Below are 19517 nucleotides of genomic sequence, written 5' to 3' on the forward strand. Positions count from 1 at the left end.
ACGTGGCATTCCCAGAATTCTCTTGCTGCCCCATGTAAAGCTCTCCCCGTTACCAATGCTTCCCTCATTCTACAAGGCTCCCCTCTGCTCCCTTCACTGTACTGGGCATTCCAAGAGAGACTCATCCTGCCAGTGCTGTTGCAGTATGCAAATGAATCCACAAGATTCACCCTCAGCAGGACCTGTAAGCTTTTTCTGAAATAACAGGCTTCGCTATTTGTGAAAACATGAGGAAAAGGCGGTGATCCGAGCAGCAGTGCTTTTATTCCGTCAAGTCTACAAAGTTCCTATAGCCAGCTGCAAAGTCTATGAGCTCCCTGCCCCACTCTGTTCCCTCTAAGGAATTTTCAGTGTGAACTCCAATACAACCGCGGTTCTGAAATATCCCATGCACAGTTTGTGTATCAAGTGTCCCAGAACAAAAATCTTGGGCAGGACTGGGTTTCTAGTCTAACTTGAGGAGCTACTTAAATAACTGTAGCTGAATTAGGCTGACACGAGGCGACAGAGGGTAGGGTAGGCTGGAATACTGACTGAACCTGGGCTGGGGCGGGCGCTCAGTCAGGTAAGTGCTGAGCACCTGAACATCCCCATAACCCAGATACAAAGGCCAGATGTGCTAGGTACACACTTGTAATCCTAGCACGGGGCTCTGTCCACCAGCCTGGCCTAACCTGGGCTCGAAGTTCAAGGAGAGACTTTACCTCAAAATAAAAAGGATGTCCTTCCTGAGAAAGGAAGCCCAAAGTTTGGCTCCAACACACACACACACACACCTCTCTCTCTCTTTCTCTCTCTCTCTCTCTCAGTGCTATCTGAGTCTGATTTGGACAAGAGAGGAAAGAGGAAACCCAGCTGTCAGCAAAGGAGTGCTCAGAGTCCACATGTGTGGACTCTCATGTCACCAGGAAGAGCTGCATCACTGATGAGTAACCTATGTATCGGGAGAGCCTGGCTGCCCTTGTAGGAAGAGGCAGCAGGTGCAATTCTTTCTCTGTGATGGCCCGATGCTGGAAGAGAGTGCTAGCTGGTACAACAACTGCACGGCTAGAAAGTTCAGAAATGATCCAAGCAAAGCCCCTTCCAAATATGGACACGGGGAATTACAACACTACACAGCTTCTGTGTCAGCTCCATACAGACTTCACTTATGAAACACACTGAAGTCTCATGAGGGGCATTACTGCCGAAAGATGGGGATATTAGGGATTGGTGGTAGACAAGGATTCGGGCTCAGTTCTGTGGGAATCTCTGTTATACAAGTGCAAGAACGGCCAGGTCAACCTCTAAACAGCTCCTCTCTCGAGCTATCTCTATCACCTTCTTTGTGAGATACAACTGCAGTTCAGTGGGCTGATAGCGCTATGGAGGCTACAAACGATCATACACAAAGGGACAGCCGTATGCACACGTGCACATGACACCTTTGCCTTAAAACAGAAAGCATCCGCAGGAGCTCATCGCCTTATGCATTCCTAATTTCTTAGCTCAGGTGAAGACCCAAAAGCCATTTGCTGGATCCGGAAGTCGATTGAAAATATGCTTACAAGGAAGGAGTATGATGATCACAGTAAAAGCCGACAATCAGCACCCTTCCCATTTACCTGCAGATAATGTCCCTGCTTCTACAGAGCATCAACCCTGTTTTGAAATCGGTCTATCACTCTGAGATCAAATGGTACTAGGGGGAAAAACAAACAAACAAACAAGACACCTGACACCTCACAGGAACACAGGAATAGCTTTTAAATGTGGGGTGTCCTCAACAGCCCTACACAGGTTTCCCGACAGGGGACTGCTGTCACCGGGTGAGCACCTCCTCAGTGGCTTATCCGCGGGCGCTGGGCCAGGCCGGCTGGGGCTGGTGCACCCACGGCTGGGACCCCATTAGGGAACCTGGAAGCCCTGCCCAACAAAGGCTGAGCTTCCAGAATCGCCCTGGGCCGGCTGGGAGGCCAGAGGTGGCCATCCGACCTCCACCTGCGGCCCGAGGCCCGCTCGCACGGACCCTGCTAGGCGCCGAAGGCCGGGTCTGAAGCCCACACCCACGCGCGGCCGTGCCCGCACTGCAGCAGACGCGCTGCCGCCGGAGCTCTGCGCCTCCGCCGCTCCGGGCCCGTGGGGACCACACTTACCGGCGGCCGCGGACCTCGGCGGCGGGCGTGGGACGGAGCCCGTCGGATGTGGGACGCGGCGGCTCAGCGCTTCGGCGGAGATCGGGAACGCGGAGGAAGCGCAGCGCCTCAGCCCAGCTGCCGCCACTCCCGGGAACTAGGCGACTGGGGGCGGGGCCGGAAGGCGGGGCCTCAGGGGGCGGGGCCCAGAGGCAGGCCCTCAGCGTGGGGCGGGGTCCTTGGTGGTGGCTGGGCGGGGTCGAAGTGGGCGGGGCCGTGACGTTAGGTGAGTGGGGGCGGAGCCTTGACCGAAGGGCGATGCCAATCTCCTCCCGAGCCGGGCTCTAGGCGTGTGGGCGGGGCCTTGGTGGCGGGGTTGGTTTGGCCTCTGCGGAGTGGGGCCGCGCCCTGGTCACCGAAAGACACTTGGAAACCGAGAGAGAGGAGGTTTGGCGGTGTGGGCGGGGCCTCTGTTCTCAGGGCGGGGCTCTGGAGATTCGCAGGACCGATGGTGGGTAGGGTCTCTGAGGGCGGGGCCTTGGGGCCGGAGGCTTGTCCAAACTGCCTTGGGGGGCCCGTGGTGGGCGTGGCCTTGCTATGTAGTCCCGGAAGGTCTCACATAAATGGGCAGGTAACCCTGGGCTTTCCAAAGACAACCAAAAGAGAGGGGATCTCTAGAGTCAGGGCTAGCCCAGAGTTATCCACCCCAAGGTTTTGCGTCAGGGCCACACCCACAACCTCCACAGCGGGGCGGAGGCAGGAAGAATCTCAGACACAGGGAGCAGAAGGCTTGGGCATTCCCAGTTAAGGTGTCCCTGCATCCTCAAACACTGATATCTCTGGACCTATCGAACATGGCTTGACAGCTATGGAATAAGAAGAGTGTTGGAGTCTGAAAGCTCGCAGGATTCGCCCCGATATTGACCTTGTCTTGATGACGCCAGCTGTAGCGTTCTGCCAACTGAAACAGCGCCATCTACTGACTAAGGTCCTTTTAGTGGTGGCCTCTTCCTGTTTAACCTGTTCCTTGGTTTTAGTTCTAATCCATAACAACTTTAGAAAGGGCTATCTGTGCTGGCCAACTTGACACAAGCTAGAGTCACCTGAAAGGAGGAAACTTAATGGAGAAAATGCCTCCATAGGATCTGGCCATCAGCAGACAAACCTTAGAGAATTTTCTCAATTAGTGATTGATGGGGAGGGCCCAGTCCATCGTGGCTGAGGACATACCTCCTGGGCTGGTGATTCTGGGTTCTATAGAAAAGCAAGCTGAGCAAGCCAGTAAGCAGCACCCCTCCATGGCCTCTGCATCAGCTCCTGCCTCCAGGTTCCTGTCCTGCTTGAATTCTTGCCCTGACTCCTTTAAGGTGAACAGTGATTGGAAGAGTAAGCCAAACCTTTCCTCCCCAAGTTGCTTTTGGTTGTGGTGTTTCATCACAACAATAGTAACTAAAACATGATTCAAATCTATTTAGTAATTGTTTATAATGCTCAGTGAATATATATTATATTTTGGGGACAAATAGATGCAGTTTATATAAGATTCCAAAACAGACATATCCAGGAGGGCAAGATGGCTAAATGGGTAAAAGAATTTACTGCTAAGAGTTTGATTCCAGGATAAGAAAAACAGCTTCTAAAAGCTGTCTTCTCATACCCACACTTACACTCTAGCACAGACGTGCACACCTCTCTCTCTCTCTCTCTCTTCTTACACACACACACACACACACACACACACACACACACACCCCATAAACACACCCATTTGCTGGATACCAAGTGCTCTAGTTTTCTGGGGAATGGTTTTTAGGCTTGGTCTTGAAATGGAGGGAGTTGGGAAACAAAGAATTGAGCCAACTTAACAGGAAATTGTTAATGTCAGGAAAATTAACTTCCTAGTGGAGATTTGCTAAGCTCTCATCTCAGAGCTTGGGCAAAACAGCAAACTGATGATTGGCATGTTTTGTTGCTCGTTTTGCTTTGGCTTTCTGAGACAAGGTTTCTCTGTTGTTCTGCTGACCTGAAAGTAGCTCCAAGGAGTAGGTTGACCTTGAACTCACAAAGATTCACTAGCCTCTGCTCCCGAGGGCTGGGATTAAAGGCATTCACCACTGCACTCAGCTAGTTTTCCTTTTCCTTGAAGGTCTTCAAGGTTTGACCAGCTCATACCCACTGAACAGAGGGAATTGCTTTATAGCAATAGAAAGAAAGCCCACCCATTTGTGCCAAGGCTAACATATACAAATCTGTCCCAGCACAATGTCCTGGGTTGGTTTCTACTGCTATGATAAAACGTTGTGACCAAAAGCAATCTTGGAAGAAGGGGATTTGATTTCCTTCCTGTCCCTAGCACAGCGCACTGTGAATTGAGGTGAGGCAGGAACCTGAGGCAGGGATGTGGAGACAGACTGAAGCAGAGGCCATGGAGGAATGCTGCTTACTGGCTTGCTCCGCATGGCTTGCTCAGCCTGCTTTCTTATATTTTCCAGGACCTCCTGCCCAGGGGTGGTGCACCTCCAGTGAGCTGGGCCCACCCACATCAATTATTCATCAAGAAAATGCCCTCAGACTTGCCTACGGGCAATCCAGTGAAGGCTTTTTTTAGATGAGGTCCCATTGAAGTTTGTGTAACCAGCACATGCAGTGACCTAAAATCACCTACATGTCTGGTATTTATATCCAGCTGTAACGGGGTTAAAGCTTGACAGACTCAACATTTATAAACTGTTAAAAAAGAATAATTCAGGGTTGGAGAGATGGCTCAGTGGTTAAGAGCACCGACTGCTCTTCCAGAGGTCCTGAGTTCAATTCCCAGCATCCACATGGTGGCTCACAACCATCTGTAATGTGATCAGTTGCCCTCTTCTGGTGTGTCTGAAGACAGCTACAGGGTACTCATATACATTAAATAAATAAATCTTTTAAAAAAAGAGTAATTCAATTTATTATCAAAATTGGCAATAAATATACATAAATAAACTGACAGGTGAATGGCACATGTCTTTAATCCCAGCATAGAGGCAGGAAGATGCCTATGAGTTCTAAGCCAGGCTGGTCTACAGAGTAAGTTCAGGACAGATAAGAGTTTCACACACACACACACACACACACTCTCACACTCTCTCTCTCTCTCTCTCTCTCTCTCTCTCTCTCTCTCTCTCTCTCCTCTTTCTCTCTCTCTCTCTCTCTCTCTTTCTCTCTGTTTTTGTTTTTCTCTCTTTTTGTCTCTCTCTGTCTCTGTCTCTGTCTCTCTCTCTCTCTCTCTCTCTCTCTCAGAGCCCCTCCCTGCCATGGGAGAACTAAAAATGGGATGGCTGAGGTGATGGATCCACAGGTAAAAGTGCTTGCCGAACAAGCATAAGGACCTGAGTTCAAATCCCCAGCACCCATGGAATGCTGGGCAGGCATAGCAGCCCACTGTAATCCCAGTAATTGGGAGGTGGAGACAGAATCTTCAAGCAAGCCAGCCTGCCTCTAGTGAGCTCTGGGTTCAAATAATAAATTCTGCTTTGAGGTATAAATGGAGGAAAATGATCAAGAAAGACAGTTGATGTCAACACATGGCTCCTATACTCAGGCACATGAATGTGCATACATACTCACTCACACATACACATGGGAACATGCACACACATCCATGCACATGAAAAATTGAACTGAGTATGGTTGTCCATGGCTATAATCCTAGCACTTGGGAGGTGGAAGCATGAGAGCTGGCCTGGGTTACAAGGTAAGTCAGACTAGTTAGAGAATTTCGAATTTACATTCCTCTGAACTTTAGAGCTCCAACACATTATTCATTCTGGGACAGAGTAAAGCTGAGCTTCAGTCCCCTCCTGTTGACTTTTAAGGGCACATTAGAATCCAGCACACAGGAGGCAGAGGCAGAGACAGGCAGATCTCTGTAAATTTGAGGCCAGCCTGGTCTACATAGTGAGTTCTAGGCTAGCCAGAGCTACATAGAGAGACCCTGTCTCAGAAAAGAGAGAGCACCAGATAGCAGGACCTACTGCATTTTGTAGCTCAGGCTAGTCTACCCGTTAGACACTAGCCGGTGGGATGCACTGAGTTTGGATATACAGATGTTGGTGATTCCTTAAGAGCCTACTCCCCATCTCTGGAAAGAAACTACTGTGGGCCTCCTTAGGCTCTGCCTCTGCTGGACAGGACCCGTTCCTTCCTTTCCCCAGGTTCCTCTTCCCAGAGAAGCCAGAGGCAGCTGTATACCAACCGACGCTGGGCCCACTTTTCAGCTGCTTGTCACTTAAGAAGGTCTCTGTCCTGCCTATCGCCATGTGCATTTTATCCACACGCTGTTACTATGCAGACTTTCAGTCCATCACAGTTCCTTCTGCAAGTCTGCAGAAATCAAAAGGCCAGGTCTAAGACTGGCATGGTTTATGTGGGGTTACCCTACAAACGCTGACCTAGAAAACCCATCTGCCTCACAGAAATGAATACTAAAAGACATGACTTATTTGAAATCTGCTGCATGTAAATCACCCTTTTCTCGATGGGAAGTGTGTCCAATCGGAGGACATAATAGTCAAATGGCTTACAGGTTACCTAGATAAGGTACATCATCTCCTGCAGGAGGCAAAGAGGTCTTCGTGCTCACAGATAGGCACCCAGGAACCTGGAAGGTGGCGCTCACATGGTTGTTCCTTCGAGGGAAGGAATGCAATACCTTGTTGAAGTTAACGTCCAGTTCTTCTTCCCAGCCCCATGCTCCCAGAAATAAGACTCAGACTCAAAATTCATTTACAAATACCTTGGCCATATAGCTCGGCTCTTCTCTGACTAGATCATAACTTAGATAACCCAATTATTTTAACCTACATTCTGCCATGTGGCTGGTAACCTGTGCTTGTGTCCTCACATCTTCCCTGGCCCAATCGCCTGCACCTGCCTATTCCAGAATTCTTTCTGCCTTCCAGATATCCCACCTTCTATTTCCTGCCTAAGCCATAGGCCATAGGCTTTTTAACTGACAGGCGATGTATCCATACAGTACACAAGATATTCTCTCTACAATACCTGTTATCCACCGGAAGGTGACAGACATGCATTCTGGCTTGGGGACCTTTGCTCTATCTGGGTAGGTAGAGACTTCTTTGGCACTGTATCCTTTCTCTGACCCTTATCATAATTTCTTCCTCAGTCTATAGAGCCTATCTTCATGGACTTTATGAGGGCTTTTGTTAGCAATTCCTCCAGGCTCCGCCCAACAGTTACCTAGTAACAGCTTGTCTTTCTGACCACCAGACTTGCCAGGAGCCAGACCTCTCTCTTCTCCCCCTCCTCCCACATGTCTCCAGCCAGCCTCTTCCCCTCTTTCTCCCTGTCTCTCTCTCCTCTTTCTGTTCTTCTCTCTCTCCCTCCTTTCTCTGCCTCTACCCTTTTCCAGGTCCCGTCCCCACCCCACCAGTAAACCTTTATATTAGGTCTGTCACACGGCTGATTCCCCAGAGGTAGCACCTTGGCAGACCCTGCTGAAGTGCTCCCTCCTGTGGCACTATGCTCTGGAGCTTTATAAAATGCAACAGTTTTGCTGTGGTCACATCTGATCTGAAATACTTTGTATTTATTTACATTACAATCCACATGGGATTGAGCTAATAGTCACCAGAATAATAATGTTCACCAGAGTGTGTTGTGCTTAAAGGTACTTTAAATAAACCATCGAGGGCCAAATGCCAGAAGTTGAACCAATACTAGCTACTGAGTGTTGAGCTGAACTCCTGTGGCCGGTCTCTCTACAGCCTGTGAAGGTTACAGAGACTCCCGAAATCTCCCTTAAAGTTTTACCATCAACAAAGCTACCCACGGCTTCTAGAACTATAGCAGAAACCAGATGTGGTCCTGGTCAGATACCAGTGGCTTTTCATTTAGACGGTCCTGGAGGGGCCTTGGCTCTCCATAGCTGTGTGATCCAGGACAAGATAATGAACAACCCTGAGATTTTATGTCTGCATTTGGAAAATGAGATGTGAATGCAGGCACAGTAGGTCACACCTGAAATCATAGCACAAGAGGCTGGAGCAGGGGACTGCTACAGGTTCTAGGCCAGCTTGGGCTACAGAAAACTCCCTAAGACCTGAAGACTTGAGTTAGATCCCCAGCACCAATGGGGCTGAGAACCGATTTCTGAATGTTGTCCTGTGGCATGCAGATATCATGGTATATATGACATGGTATTAACATACACATACACATACACATGTATACCCATGCACACATGTATACACATGCATGCACACACATGTACACATGCACACATTCACTCACATGCACACACATGCACACGTATGTATTCATAATAAAAAATAAAACAAAAATGTTTAAAAGAAGGAACTATAGTGGTATGCATGGGTGGTGATGTCCCCATGAACTTGCTTTTTTATATACCCCCAAAAAAAAAATGCCCCCCCAAAAAAAAAAACCTGGATTCAAACCTCAAAAAGAACAAGAAAAAAATGTCACCAGTGTTCAAGGGTTCCTGCACTGGTTTTACAGAGCCGTGCTGGGAAACACCAGCATGACACACAGTCTGGTAAGCAGCAGATCTTTAGTTCATGATTTTGCTTAGCTTTGGATTCCCCGCCTGATTATAGTTTCTCTACAACATACCAGGAAACATGCATTTCTGTTGTTCAAGTTCCTCTGAGCCGCCAGCAGCGGTTAAGGAAAAGAGGAATCTCTAGCACACGAGAGTATCTTAGATGCTTGTGCTCTCAAAGACTGTCTGAGGCAAGGGGAGGGGGCTAATCCTTGGCCTCTCTGTAAATGCTCCTCTTGAGGGCTGACCTGTCCCCTCCCCTCCCACACACACTCTGGCTATGGCCTGCCTGGATATATCCCTGTGACCACAACTGTTGGGGTGTGGGCATTCACAGCTCGATCCCTAAGCCAGTTCAATCGGTCCTGCTTTCATTAGAGCGAGGTCAAGTCACCCACTTGTCACTCAACCGTGGGGACCCAGAGAGGCAGTGTGTCGGAGGGCTCTCCTGCCTGTTACAGTTGGCAAGGGTCTCCTAAGCGTCACAGCTCCACATGGGAAGCTGTGATTGGCTCGTGATAGAAGAGGAAGTTGAAATGAAAAGCCAGGCAGTTGGCTTCTCCACTTCCTGTCTGCGTTTAAGCAGAGCTACAGCGCTTCATCTCCCCCCAACCCCTGCTCCCAGCAGCAGGACTCTGAAGACTGGCTGCAGGGGACACTTGCCTGGTTGTGGAAGCTACTCAGAAGTTTGCTAAGACCGTTAATATTGTAGGACCCACAGCCTGGTTGAATGGATGTTGAATTTAGTCAACGAAATAAAGGCAGGCTGAGGGGAAGGTTGGACAGGCTGGCTGTTAGAAGCTCTTGCTCTTCAGTCAGGGGCCTTCATAAGCACCTACAGCTTCAGTTCTAAGGGATCCAACACCCTCCGCAGGCCTCTATGGGCACCCGGAATGCACATGGTACACACTCGGCACTTACACACACATAAAAAAAAAATGCATAAAACAAATAAATCTTTTTAATTTGAAAAACAAAGCAGGCACATTAACTGGATGAAAACACCGCGAGCTAAGAGAGTTTGGACAAAGCAAATTGTTCAGATTGAGCTTGTAGAGCCACAGAGAGAAACGGACCTTCCTCCTCCACGTGGGGAAAAAAATCAAACCGCACCAGCCTGCATTCATCTCTCCCGCTAACGTTTATCAAACTGTTAAGCCCCAGAGCAGACGTTCACCACGTTTGCACAACTTTGTCACGGATGAGCTGGCCATGAGGCTCAGTGGCATCTGGAGGCAGGAGGGCCAAGTAAACGGGGGTTTCTGCCCCCTCTTCCACGGTCCTGGAGCCCTGGTCCCTCGCCATGTCGGTCTTCACCCATCCCGGGCAGCAGGCATTCAGCAGAATCCTGTCCGCTTTCCTCTTCTCGTCCAGCTGCCGGGCCAGGATTCTTGTAAGGACTGTCACGCCCAGCTTGGACACCCCGTAAGCTGAGTCTGGCCAACCTTCTCTCTCGTGGACTTCATTTTTTGTGTCCTCCACAAACTTTTTCATGAGGTCGACCAGATCCCCCTCGGTAAGTGTGTCACATCGGAACCTTTCCTGAAGATCTTCGCTGCAGTTTTCAAGGGCTTTTAACCCCTGCAGACTGCTGACATTCACCACTCTACCTGCAACAGACAGCACCAGGAAAGCCCATCACAAAGGGTTTCAGGGGGCGGTAAGCACCACAGTCTCGGTGCACTTTGGATTTAATTGCTGATAAATCAGACACAGCTCAGCAAGTAAAGGCTCTTGCCTCCAAGCCGGATGACCCATAGAGTTCCATTCTGAGGCCCCAAAGTGGAAGGGGAGAACTGATTCCTGTGGTTTGTCCTCCGACATCCACATATGGTGCACACAAACATGCCTACTCCTCTAAATAAATACATACATAAACAAAAAATAGTAAGCAAGTCTAGTAGTGTGTGTGTGTGTGTGTGTGTGTGTGTGTGTGTGTGTGTGTGTGTTTATTCCAAGGGCACAAACACATCTCTACCACTGACCAGGCTTTTCCTTCCACAACAATTCTCTGTGACCCAACTTCTTTTTTTTTTTTTTTTGGTTCTTTTTTTTTTTTTTTTTTTTTTTTTTTGGAGCTGGGGACCGAACCCAGGGCCTTGTGCTTCCTAGGCAAGCGCTCTACCCCTGAGCTAAATCCCCAACCCCGTGACCCAACTTCTTATGCTGTGGGGTTTGTACTCTATACAGAGCTGTGTAATTGACTGTGTGGGTCCAATATACATATTTAAACATATTACATATATTTGAAAATCTTTTTGCTATTACATATATGTATACACATGTATATATGTTTGGCTATATGTAATAGTAAAAAGTTCTTAAATTGCAGGGTCCGAAAATGAATTCAAAATCAAGTATAATGACTCTGAGGTTTTTCTGGCAGTGTTCAACAGTGTTGTGTCAGGCCTTGGTTCTGAGCACGCTTGTGCACTTTAGATGCCATCTTGCCACTAAAGGCCAAGAAGCACTGTGCGAAACATTTCTACCCAAGCCTGGAACTCATATATGGTTGTCGCAGTGGCTTGTTACTGTACAGACCTGCTATTCTGCTCTTACAGAACAGTAATAGTTCAGTTGTTCAAGCCAGCCTTTTGACACTTTCCTACCATCATCCCACACCTGTGAGCATCAGGTGAGTGTACCTGTGGGCTGTATTATGTTAGAATGTTTCATTCCGCAGCATACACATATCAGGTGAGTGTACCTTTGGACTGTATTATGTTAGAATGTTTCATTCTAAACACTGTTGCTGGAGGTGCCAACTTAAGTTTCAAAAGCTTAGTGAAAGGAATTTGGCCTTGAGCTTAGGTCAGGAATTCCAACTACTTTCCAAATGGCCCTGACATCTTCAACGTTCTGTAGTAACATGTATTTATGTGAAGAGGTGTTCTTGGTACTCATGGTGGTAAAATAAAAAGGACCTTTGGAAAATGTTGAAGACCTGTTACATCCTGCAGCATCAATCACTCAACTAGGAGCTAAACATGTATGCAAATAGAGAAGCACACTCATGGCATCTCATTAGTATGCAAATTTACCTTAATCGTAACTGGTAAAATTCTATGTACTTTTTTTTTTTTTTTTTTTTTTTGACAGAGTCTCATGTAGCCTCAAACTCTCTACAGGCAGCTGAGGGTAACCTTGGATTTCTGATTCTCCTGCCTTCCCCTTCGAAGTACAGGCATGTGCTGTCAACCCAGTTAATACATGACTAGGAATTAAACTCAGGCCCTCCTGTGTGCTGGGCAACACTGTAACGACTGAGCTACATCCCCAGCTCCGAAAGGATTATTTTAAAATAAATGCCTCGATGTTCAGTATCAGAAAATGTTGGGTTATATACCAATTTCAAATACCTGGTGCTGCATTAAAACCCCCCAGAGTAAAAGGGTCACGAGGAAGTTTAAGAAGCCTTGCTTTTAAAGATGGTCTGTAGATCTGTGGCAGCTGGGGACCGCCCAAAAGGGAACTGAAGTCCTGCATCAGCGAGGAGTCCTCAGGATCACATCTGTCTCAGCGCAAAGCCACAAAACATACACAGGGCCAGGGGCCACCCAAGCCTCACAGTTAAAACACCACACAGGCAAACGCATCCCACTCAAAGGCCAGGGCCATCGTCCTAGGAACCTGCTCAGGCAGGATGGGACACTCTGTGCAAACTGAAATCCTCAGTTCTTCCTGTGTGTGAAGGTTTGCATATGCTTGGCCCAGGGAGTGGCACTATTAGAAGGTATGGCCTTGTTGGAGGAAGTGTGTCACTGTGGGGGTGGGCTTGGAGACCCTCCTCCTAGGTCCTCCTGGGATGCTCAGTCTGTTCCTGGCTTCCTTCGGGTGAAGATGTAGAAGTCAGCTCCTCCTGCACCATGCTTACCTGGATGCTGCCATGCTTTGATGATACTGGACTGAACCTCTGAACCTGTAAGCCAGCCCCGATTAAATGTTGTCCTTTATAAACTTACATTGATCATGGTGTCTGTTCACAGTGGGAAGACCCTAACTAAGACACTGTGTCAGCTACCCACGGTTTCCTTTGTTCAGAACTGTAGAGCAGATGCCCTTTAGTTGTCCTTGTGTCTGTGTCTGGTTTTAAGCAGCTCTCATAACAGAAAAGCCTCGAGCACACCCCTCTGAGACCAGACAGGCACACTGCTTGCTACCATTTCTACAGCCAAGTCACCATGGCAGGTGACAGAATCATCAATAAGTTTTATAAAAACCCCTCTTCCTTCAACACACATAATCTACCTACTTATCACCTGCATCCCAAGGGACAGTGCCTTTGTCCCCGGGACTAAAGCTTTCAGTTCCCTAAGTCGCACAGTTGACTGGGGCTATGGGCAGCCGCCTCCACCCCCGAGCCCCTAAACTGGAGTCAGTTTCTCGGAAGTGTATCCCGAGTGATGACCTCATCTACGCAGGAGCGAGGCCTATCCTCCACCCTGGTTCCAATTTCATTAATCTGTTATCAGTAACATGATAATTAACCAATTGATTAATATGAGTTATTATTCACATTGGCAAAAATTCACAGCTACTAGAGCGGCAGTAGGGTTTGTAACATAATTTCAGCAATTGTGAGGCTGGGAGTTCAAGGCCAGCATGGGCTACGCAGTTTCAGGTCTGCAAAGTGTATAAAGAAAGAAGGGAGGGAGGGAGGGAGGAAGGGGACAAGAAAAACAACAAACACTGTGGGAGCTGCTGGGCCCCTTTTTTACAGGGAGAAGCTATTTTGTGTCCATTTTGATCTGGGGGTAGGTGTGTGTGTGGGAGATGCTGGGGGTGATCAGAGGTCATTATATTAACCAGATGGTCTAACCATCTCTAAGAGGGACTACACTACACCACGTGTGCATGCATGCTTGTGCATATGGATCTATCTGTGTCTTCATGCATACAGAAACGACACACACACACACACACACACACACATATATATGTAGAGGGCCGCTATAACATTCGCCACCACAAGATGGCGCTGGCTTCCACTGCGCCCCACGTGGAAGGCCAGGATAGCTTCCGCCATTACAAGATGGCACTGGCCTCCGCCGCGCCAACCAACTTCCTTTCAGGAAGTTATCTGTGTGCGCATGTGCAAGAGTGCCTTCGTGCCAGGTCTTTGCCCACTCCAGGGCGTGCCTAATGAGATCATGGGTAAGCGACCAATCAGGTGTGGATGCGCCGCGCTAGGGTGTATATAAGCCGTGCCATGCGGGCGCGCGGGGCTTCTCCTTAAGATTGAATAAAAGTTTTGGCTACAGCAAGGATTCGTATGTCCCCGCGTGTTTTCTTGCTGGCGAGGTCGCGCGCGGGACACACACACACACACCACACACACACACACACACACACACACACACACACACACACACACACATATATATATATATATATATATAATACAGGCAAGTATCTCCCTCTAGTGACTTAATTGTTACTTAAACTATTTTTGTCTTGGGTGAGTAAGCAGGACCTAGGTTCCTGCAAAGTAATGTGCTAATGGCTAATGTGTACAAGGGCGATTGATAGTAAGCGCTGTGTCTCTCGGTGAACACAGTGTAGCAAAGAGACACAGTGTAGCGGAGTCAAATATTCTAGGCAGACTAAATCTGCCTTCCCTTAGGGCAGGAAGTTGCAATCTTGACCAAAGACCTGGTTCACCTGGTTCTTGGCCCTCCCCATTCCTCCCAGAGCTTTCCTTTAACTTTCAAAACAGCTTGGCTCACTCTTGAAGCTGTAATTCTTATTCCAATAGGATGAAGTGTATTTGACCGGGTGGTGCAGGCCAAGCTGGTCTTCTGGGTTCAGGGATGGCAGGTGCACAGTGCCTGGAGACTTCCGTGAGTGAACCCATCCGGCTAAGAAACGAAGGAGTGAGCAGGTGGCTGGGATTCAAGCTCAGCTCTTACCACACTTTTCGGATTGAAAGTTTCTTACAGCTAAGCTGGGTACAGGGATGCAATGCCTGGAATCCCAGCATCCAGGAAGCAAATGCAGGAGGAGGCTTCAGAGGTTCAAGGCCAGCCTGGTCAAATTCAAGGCTAGACTACACTATAGAGTTAGATCCTGTTTCATTTTTTGTTTTGTTTTGTTTTTTAAGAGGGAACCCCGCCCCCACAATTCTCACATCCTGAGTTAATTCTCATTCAAAATGTTAAGAAAATTAAATTTTTTAGATCTGTTTATTTTATGTGTATGTATGTTTTCTCTGTGTGTATGTACATGTGCCATGTGCGCATATGCCCTGTGCCCAAAAAGGTTAGAATCGGGTGTTGGATCCTTTGGAACTGGAGTTACCAATGGCTGTGAGCTATGTAGGTGCAGGGAACCATGGGAACTGAACTCATGTCTTCTGCAAGAGCAACAAGTGTTCTTAATTGACAAACTATCTCTCTAGACCTGAAAATTATGTTTTAAAAACAATAGCTGGGAGGCTGAAGCAATGGCTCAGTGGTCAAGAGCACTGACTACTCTTCCAAAGGTGCTGAGTTCAAATCCCAGCAACCACATGGTGGCTCACAACCATCTGTAGTTGGATCCGATGGCCTCTCCTGTCAAGCAGGTACACATAGAGATAGAGCACACATATACATTAAATAAATAATAAATCTTTAAAAAAAAAAAACCCCAGGGGCTGGGGATTTAGCTCAGTGGTAGAGAGCTTGCCTAGGAAGGCAAAGGCCCTGGGTTCGGTCCCCAGCTCAAAAAAAAAAAAAAAAAAAAAAAGAAAAAAAAAAAAAAAAAAAAAAAAAAAAACCCCAACAACAAAACAACAGCCACAGGACTTTCCCTCAGAACCACAGCTAATCTTAGAGAAAGAAAATCCTCAGAGAAGCGGTCCTCTCCATCAAGTTGGCCATTCACACATAGAGTCTTGGCTAGAAAATCTTTGTCTCCCAGCTCAGCTTCAGGGCCTGTGGATAAAATGGTCCTCCTGTGTGTGATGGGCCCAATTATAGCACCAGTGCTGGGTTTAATGGTATAACGGTGGGCTCCCAATAAACATTAGAAGGAAATTAAGAATAATTAATAATTAAGGCATTTCCCTACAAAAGCTACTTCTTTTGGATCCTTTCAACCAGCTCACAACATTTAGAAAAAAACCTTTCTCATAAGTTTTTTTTTTTTTTTTAAGTTTCCCATAAGAAGAAAGGAATAGAAGGAATGTTATAACGCCAGAGAAGACAGAGGTGGGCCCATCCTTGCAATGCCTGGGGGTCTGGGGAAGGGCACTCTCTAAAACTGTCACAGACCTTTGGGGGCATGCTGCATCTTGTGATGGAGGTGGTGATCATGACACAGACCTCAAGAACACTGATCACTACCACAGAGTTCCAACAAGCACAGCTAAGAGGCTCAAGTACAAACCTTGATAAAATAAGGCGGCTTTTACCCTCCATCCCACAAGCACATTTTACCCTCCATCTCACGAGTGCATGGCAACCTTGAGCAGTTCCTGTCAGTTCCCCTATTTGAGGGACCAGTGGCCACTTCCTGAGGGACAGTAGTCCTACTTTGGACTTACCATGTGGTTTCATTATGGGCAGCAGCTCGGTGCAGACATTTCTAGTGGCAAAGAAGTTCGTCTTCAGTGTCACCTCAGCTTGAATGTCGAAGGGCGTTGGATCATCCACTTTGAAAGGTACAAGGAAGAAACGAAAGAGGAATTACATTTTCCTCTGAAACTCGTGTGAGAAGTTGGATCCCATCACATAACAGCTAAAGGAGAAGCATGCTAACTCTAGAAGAGTCTGGGTGAGCTTGGTGATACACGCATCTGTAAACCACACACACACACACACACACACACACACACACACACACACACACATACCCCTTTAAACTAGAACTTGATTTTTCTAAAGCTCTGTGAGCATAAAGAAAGAACTTTCTGGTCCGCATCCCAAGTTTCTCATCAGCCCCGCTCATGCCGCATCTCAAGAACACCCAGTTTTGATCTTCCCATCTCAAGCTTGAATTCACGTAGGCGGTTCCTGGAGGTTGGGTAAAGATGCAGGCTCTGCTACCGCAGGTGTAAGAACTCAGCGCGCGTGTGCGCGCGCGCGTGTGCGCGCGCGTCTCTGTGTGTGTGTGTGTGTGTGTGTGTGTGTGTATGTGTGTGTGTTGTGTGTGTGTATGTGTGTGTGTGTGTGTGTGTGTGTGTGTTGTGTGTGTGGTGTGTGTGTGTGTGTGTGTGTGTGTGTGTGTTGTGTGTGTGGTGAGGGGCGCAGCTGCTGCTCACGTTTGCATACACATGGCACACACTTAAGAAGCAGGGACTTCCAAGGCTGTAATTCACCAAATCTTCCATCCGAGGCTGAGAGTGGCTGGGGTGGTGAACTCGCCCCTCCCCTTCCCCGAAGCCCACAGGCCGAGTTTGGAAATGCGGGTGGAAGGGTGATTTGGGTCTCATGCAAGGCGCCTATGGCTGTCCAGGGCCAACCGGATAGATTTCTGCTCCACAGTAGTCTCCTCCCCTTGTCGGTCTCCTGGCTCTCTAAGCATTATAAGTGAAGCAGAACTGTTTGTTTCTGTTCCAGTACCTGACAACTGGGTAATTTTGCTAATTGAACGTTTGTTGGAGTAAGCGATCTTGATTTTTTCCCCCTAAAGGGAGATGATTTCAAACCGCACTTGTAAGTTTAATAACAAACCTAATTCTCCTAGGAGGCGGGAAGCAGGGCTCGCTTCCTTTTTGCTAGAGCCTCCCAAAACACTCCATTAAAGCCCGTAGGAAACCCACTCACAATCCTGTGCCAGCGCGCGCTAATTGTGTCCGGACGACCCGTTTCCTGTCCTCAGCAGATGTCTCCTGGCATCTATGAATGTGCCCTTGTTTCACGCAAAGCTAAAGCTCCAACCGTTTTTTTTTTTTTTTTTTGGAAGACCCTTCTCTGAGAAAAGCTTTCGTGCGTGGGACAGAAAGCTGATGAGTTTGGCAAGGCGTGGTCCCCTCCCAGGAGGCCGGTTTTCTTGCAAACAGGCACAGCTGAAAGTTCCAAGGAGGGCCTCCGGCAGAGCACAGGCCGGCACAGGCCGCCGGCCGGGTGGGGCGTGGAGTGGGACGCCTGGGCGTGCCCTCACCCAAGTCACCCACCGCACGCGGGAACCCGCCTCGCAGGGCGCGAGCCGGGCGCACCCAGGCGGGATGGCGCAGCCTCCGGATCGCGGAGGCTCGCTGCCCTGCACCCTCGGAGAACCCCGGACACCTCCTCTTGGAGCCCCACACCTACTTCTAAAGGCGATGCCCGCGTTGTTGACCAGCACGTTAAGTCCTCCGTACTCCTTGCGCAGAAAGTCGCGCAGCGCGCGGATGCTCTGCGGGTTGTCGATGTCCAGTTGGTGGAAGCGTGGGCTCAGGCCCTCCGCCTGCAGCTGCTGCACCGCTGCGCGGCCCCGCGCCTCGTCCCGCGCCGTGAGCACCACGTCCCCGGAGAATTTCCGACACAGGTCACGCGTGATCGCGAAGCCGATGCCTTTGTTAGCCCCAGTCACCAGGGCCACGCGGCTGCAGGACGACATGTCAGAGGGACACACGGACCACCCGACGGTCGGACCGGCTGGGCAGCGGGTCACGCCGTGGTCAGAACCCTGGCGTAGGACTTGGTTCTGGAACTGGGCGCTGCGACTGCTAGCGAACAAGGCCTGAGAAGTCGGTCCCTCCCCTCCAAGGAGGAGCCCTCTGTTCCCGAAGGGTCCGCCTCCTCCCGCCTGCCCGCCCGGGTAGAGATCCTGGTTCTGAGTTAAGCCTTGGGCAGGGACAAGCGCTGCTCCCAAAGGAAGGGGTCAGTGGGACTCGTGGCTGTCGGATTGAAGCAACTATTTTGGGGAAACCTCAAAAGGAGGAAAATAAGTGATCCGTAATCTTCTTGGGCGAGAGCCCGTCGTTCTATGCAAATGCAAACGTTTGCTTCAACGGAACTAGCACCGAGATTACTTAACACACACACTCGCTGCTTGCTGAGGGACTTGAGGGAACAGTGCCTGGGAGTAGACTGAACAGGTGTGGGCGAGCTCTGCGCGTCTGGAGGTCTCGGTGCGCCCCACGTGGGAGAGAAGGCTCATGTAGTACAGGAGCCCTCAGTGCCTTTGGTCTTTGGTTTATTCTAAGTGTACATGGGCATGCAGATAGATCTGTATTGGTCTAGGTCTATGTGAATTGTCTTCCAAGGAGATTCTGAACCTACGAACACAATTCCAGACGCGTCTAAATGTGGGCATGCAGTCAGACCTCCTCCCTTCTTGAGTGGAATCCAGTCTGTGTTGATCCTACTTGGCTAGTGATTCTGAGGTTTAAGACCAATTAAATCCTCACAGTGATTCAGCGTTTCCCAAGCAAATCCGGTCAAACTGCCTTCGCCTCTTGTTGTTGACTCCACCTTCTGTTTCAATTAACCCCGCCTGAGGTCAGGAAGATGCTAGGCTCTGTGGGGGCCTGGCATGCCTGTGATGGTAACTTGAGAGGATCTAACCACCTAGGAGACGGACCTCTCTGTCCGTCAGTCTGTGAGGGAGTTTCTCAGTTAGGCTGACAGGGTATGAGACCCACCCTAAGCTCAGCACGGTTCTGGAGCTGGGATGCTGGACTGAGTAAAAGGGAGAAAGCGAGTGAGCCAAGGCTGCTGCTCAGTGGGTAAAGGTCACAAGGACTAGAGTTCAAATCCCCAAGATCCACACAATGTCAGGCAGGGCAGCTGGTGTGTAATCCCAGAAGCAGGATTGCCCAGGCAAGTTGGTTAGCCAAGTTGTCATGGTCTGAGTTCAAGTGAGAGATTCTCCCTCAAAGAATCAGGAAGAGATGAATGGAGGAAGACATTTGTCAATCTCTGGCCTCTGCATAC

At 48.9% G+C, this 19517-nt stretch overlaps 1 protein-coding gene across 1 annotated transcript; it reads right to left on the minus strand.

The window, feature by feature from the left end:
• Window positions 1-9609: 9609 nt before the first annotated feature.
• Window positions 9610-18334, minus strand: Cbr3 (carbonyl reductase 3). The gene is made up of 3 exons (XM_032900397.1): window positions 17910-18334; window positions 16202-16309; window positions 9610-10286 (listed from the first exon to the last, which is right to left on the minus strand). The coding sequence occupies exons 1-3, from the start codon at window positions 18196-18198 to the stop codon at window positions 9850-9852; spliced, it is 834 nt and encodes a 277-aa protein (XP_032756288.1). The 5' UTR covers window positions 18199-18334; the 3' UTR covers window positions 9610-9849.
• Between the last annotated feature and the right edge of the window lie 1183 nt (window positions 18335-19517).

Source organism: Rattus rattus, chromosome 4 (assembly GCF_011064425.1).
Source record: "Rattus rattus isolate New Zealand chromosome 4, Rrattus_CSIRO_v1, whole genome shotgun sequence".
Lineage (NCBI taxonomy): Eukaryota > Metazoa > Chordata > Mammalia > Rodentia > Muridae > Rattus > Rattus rattus.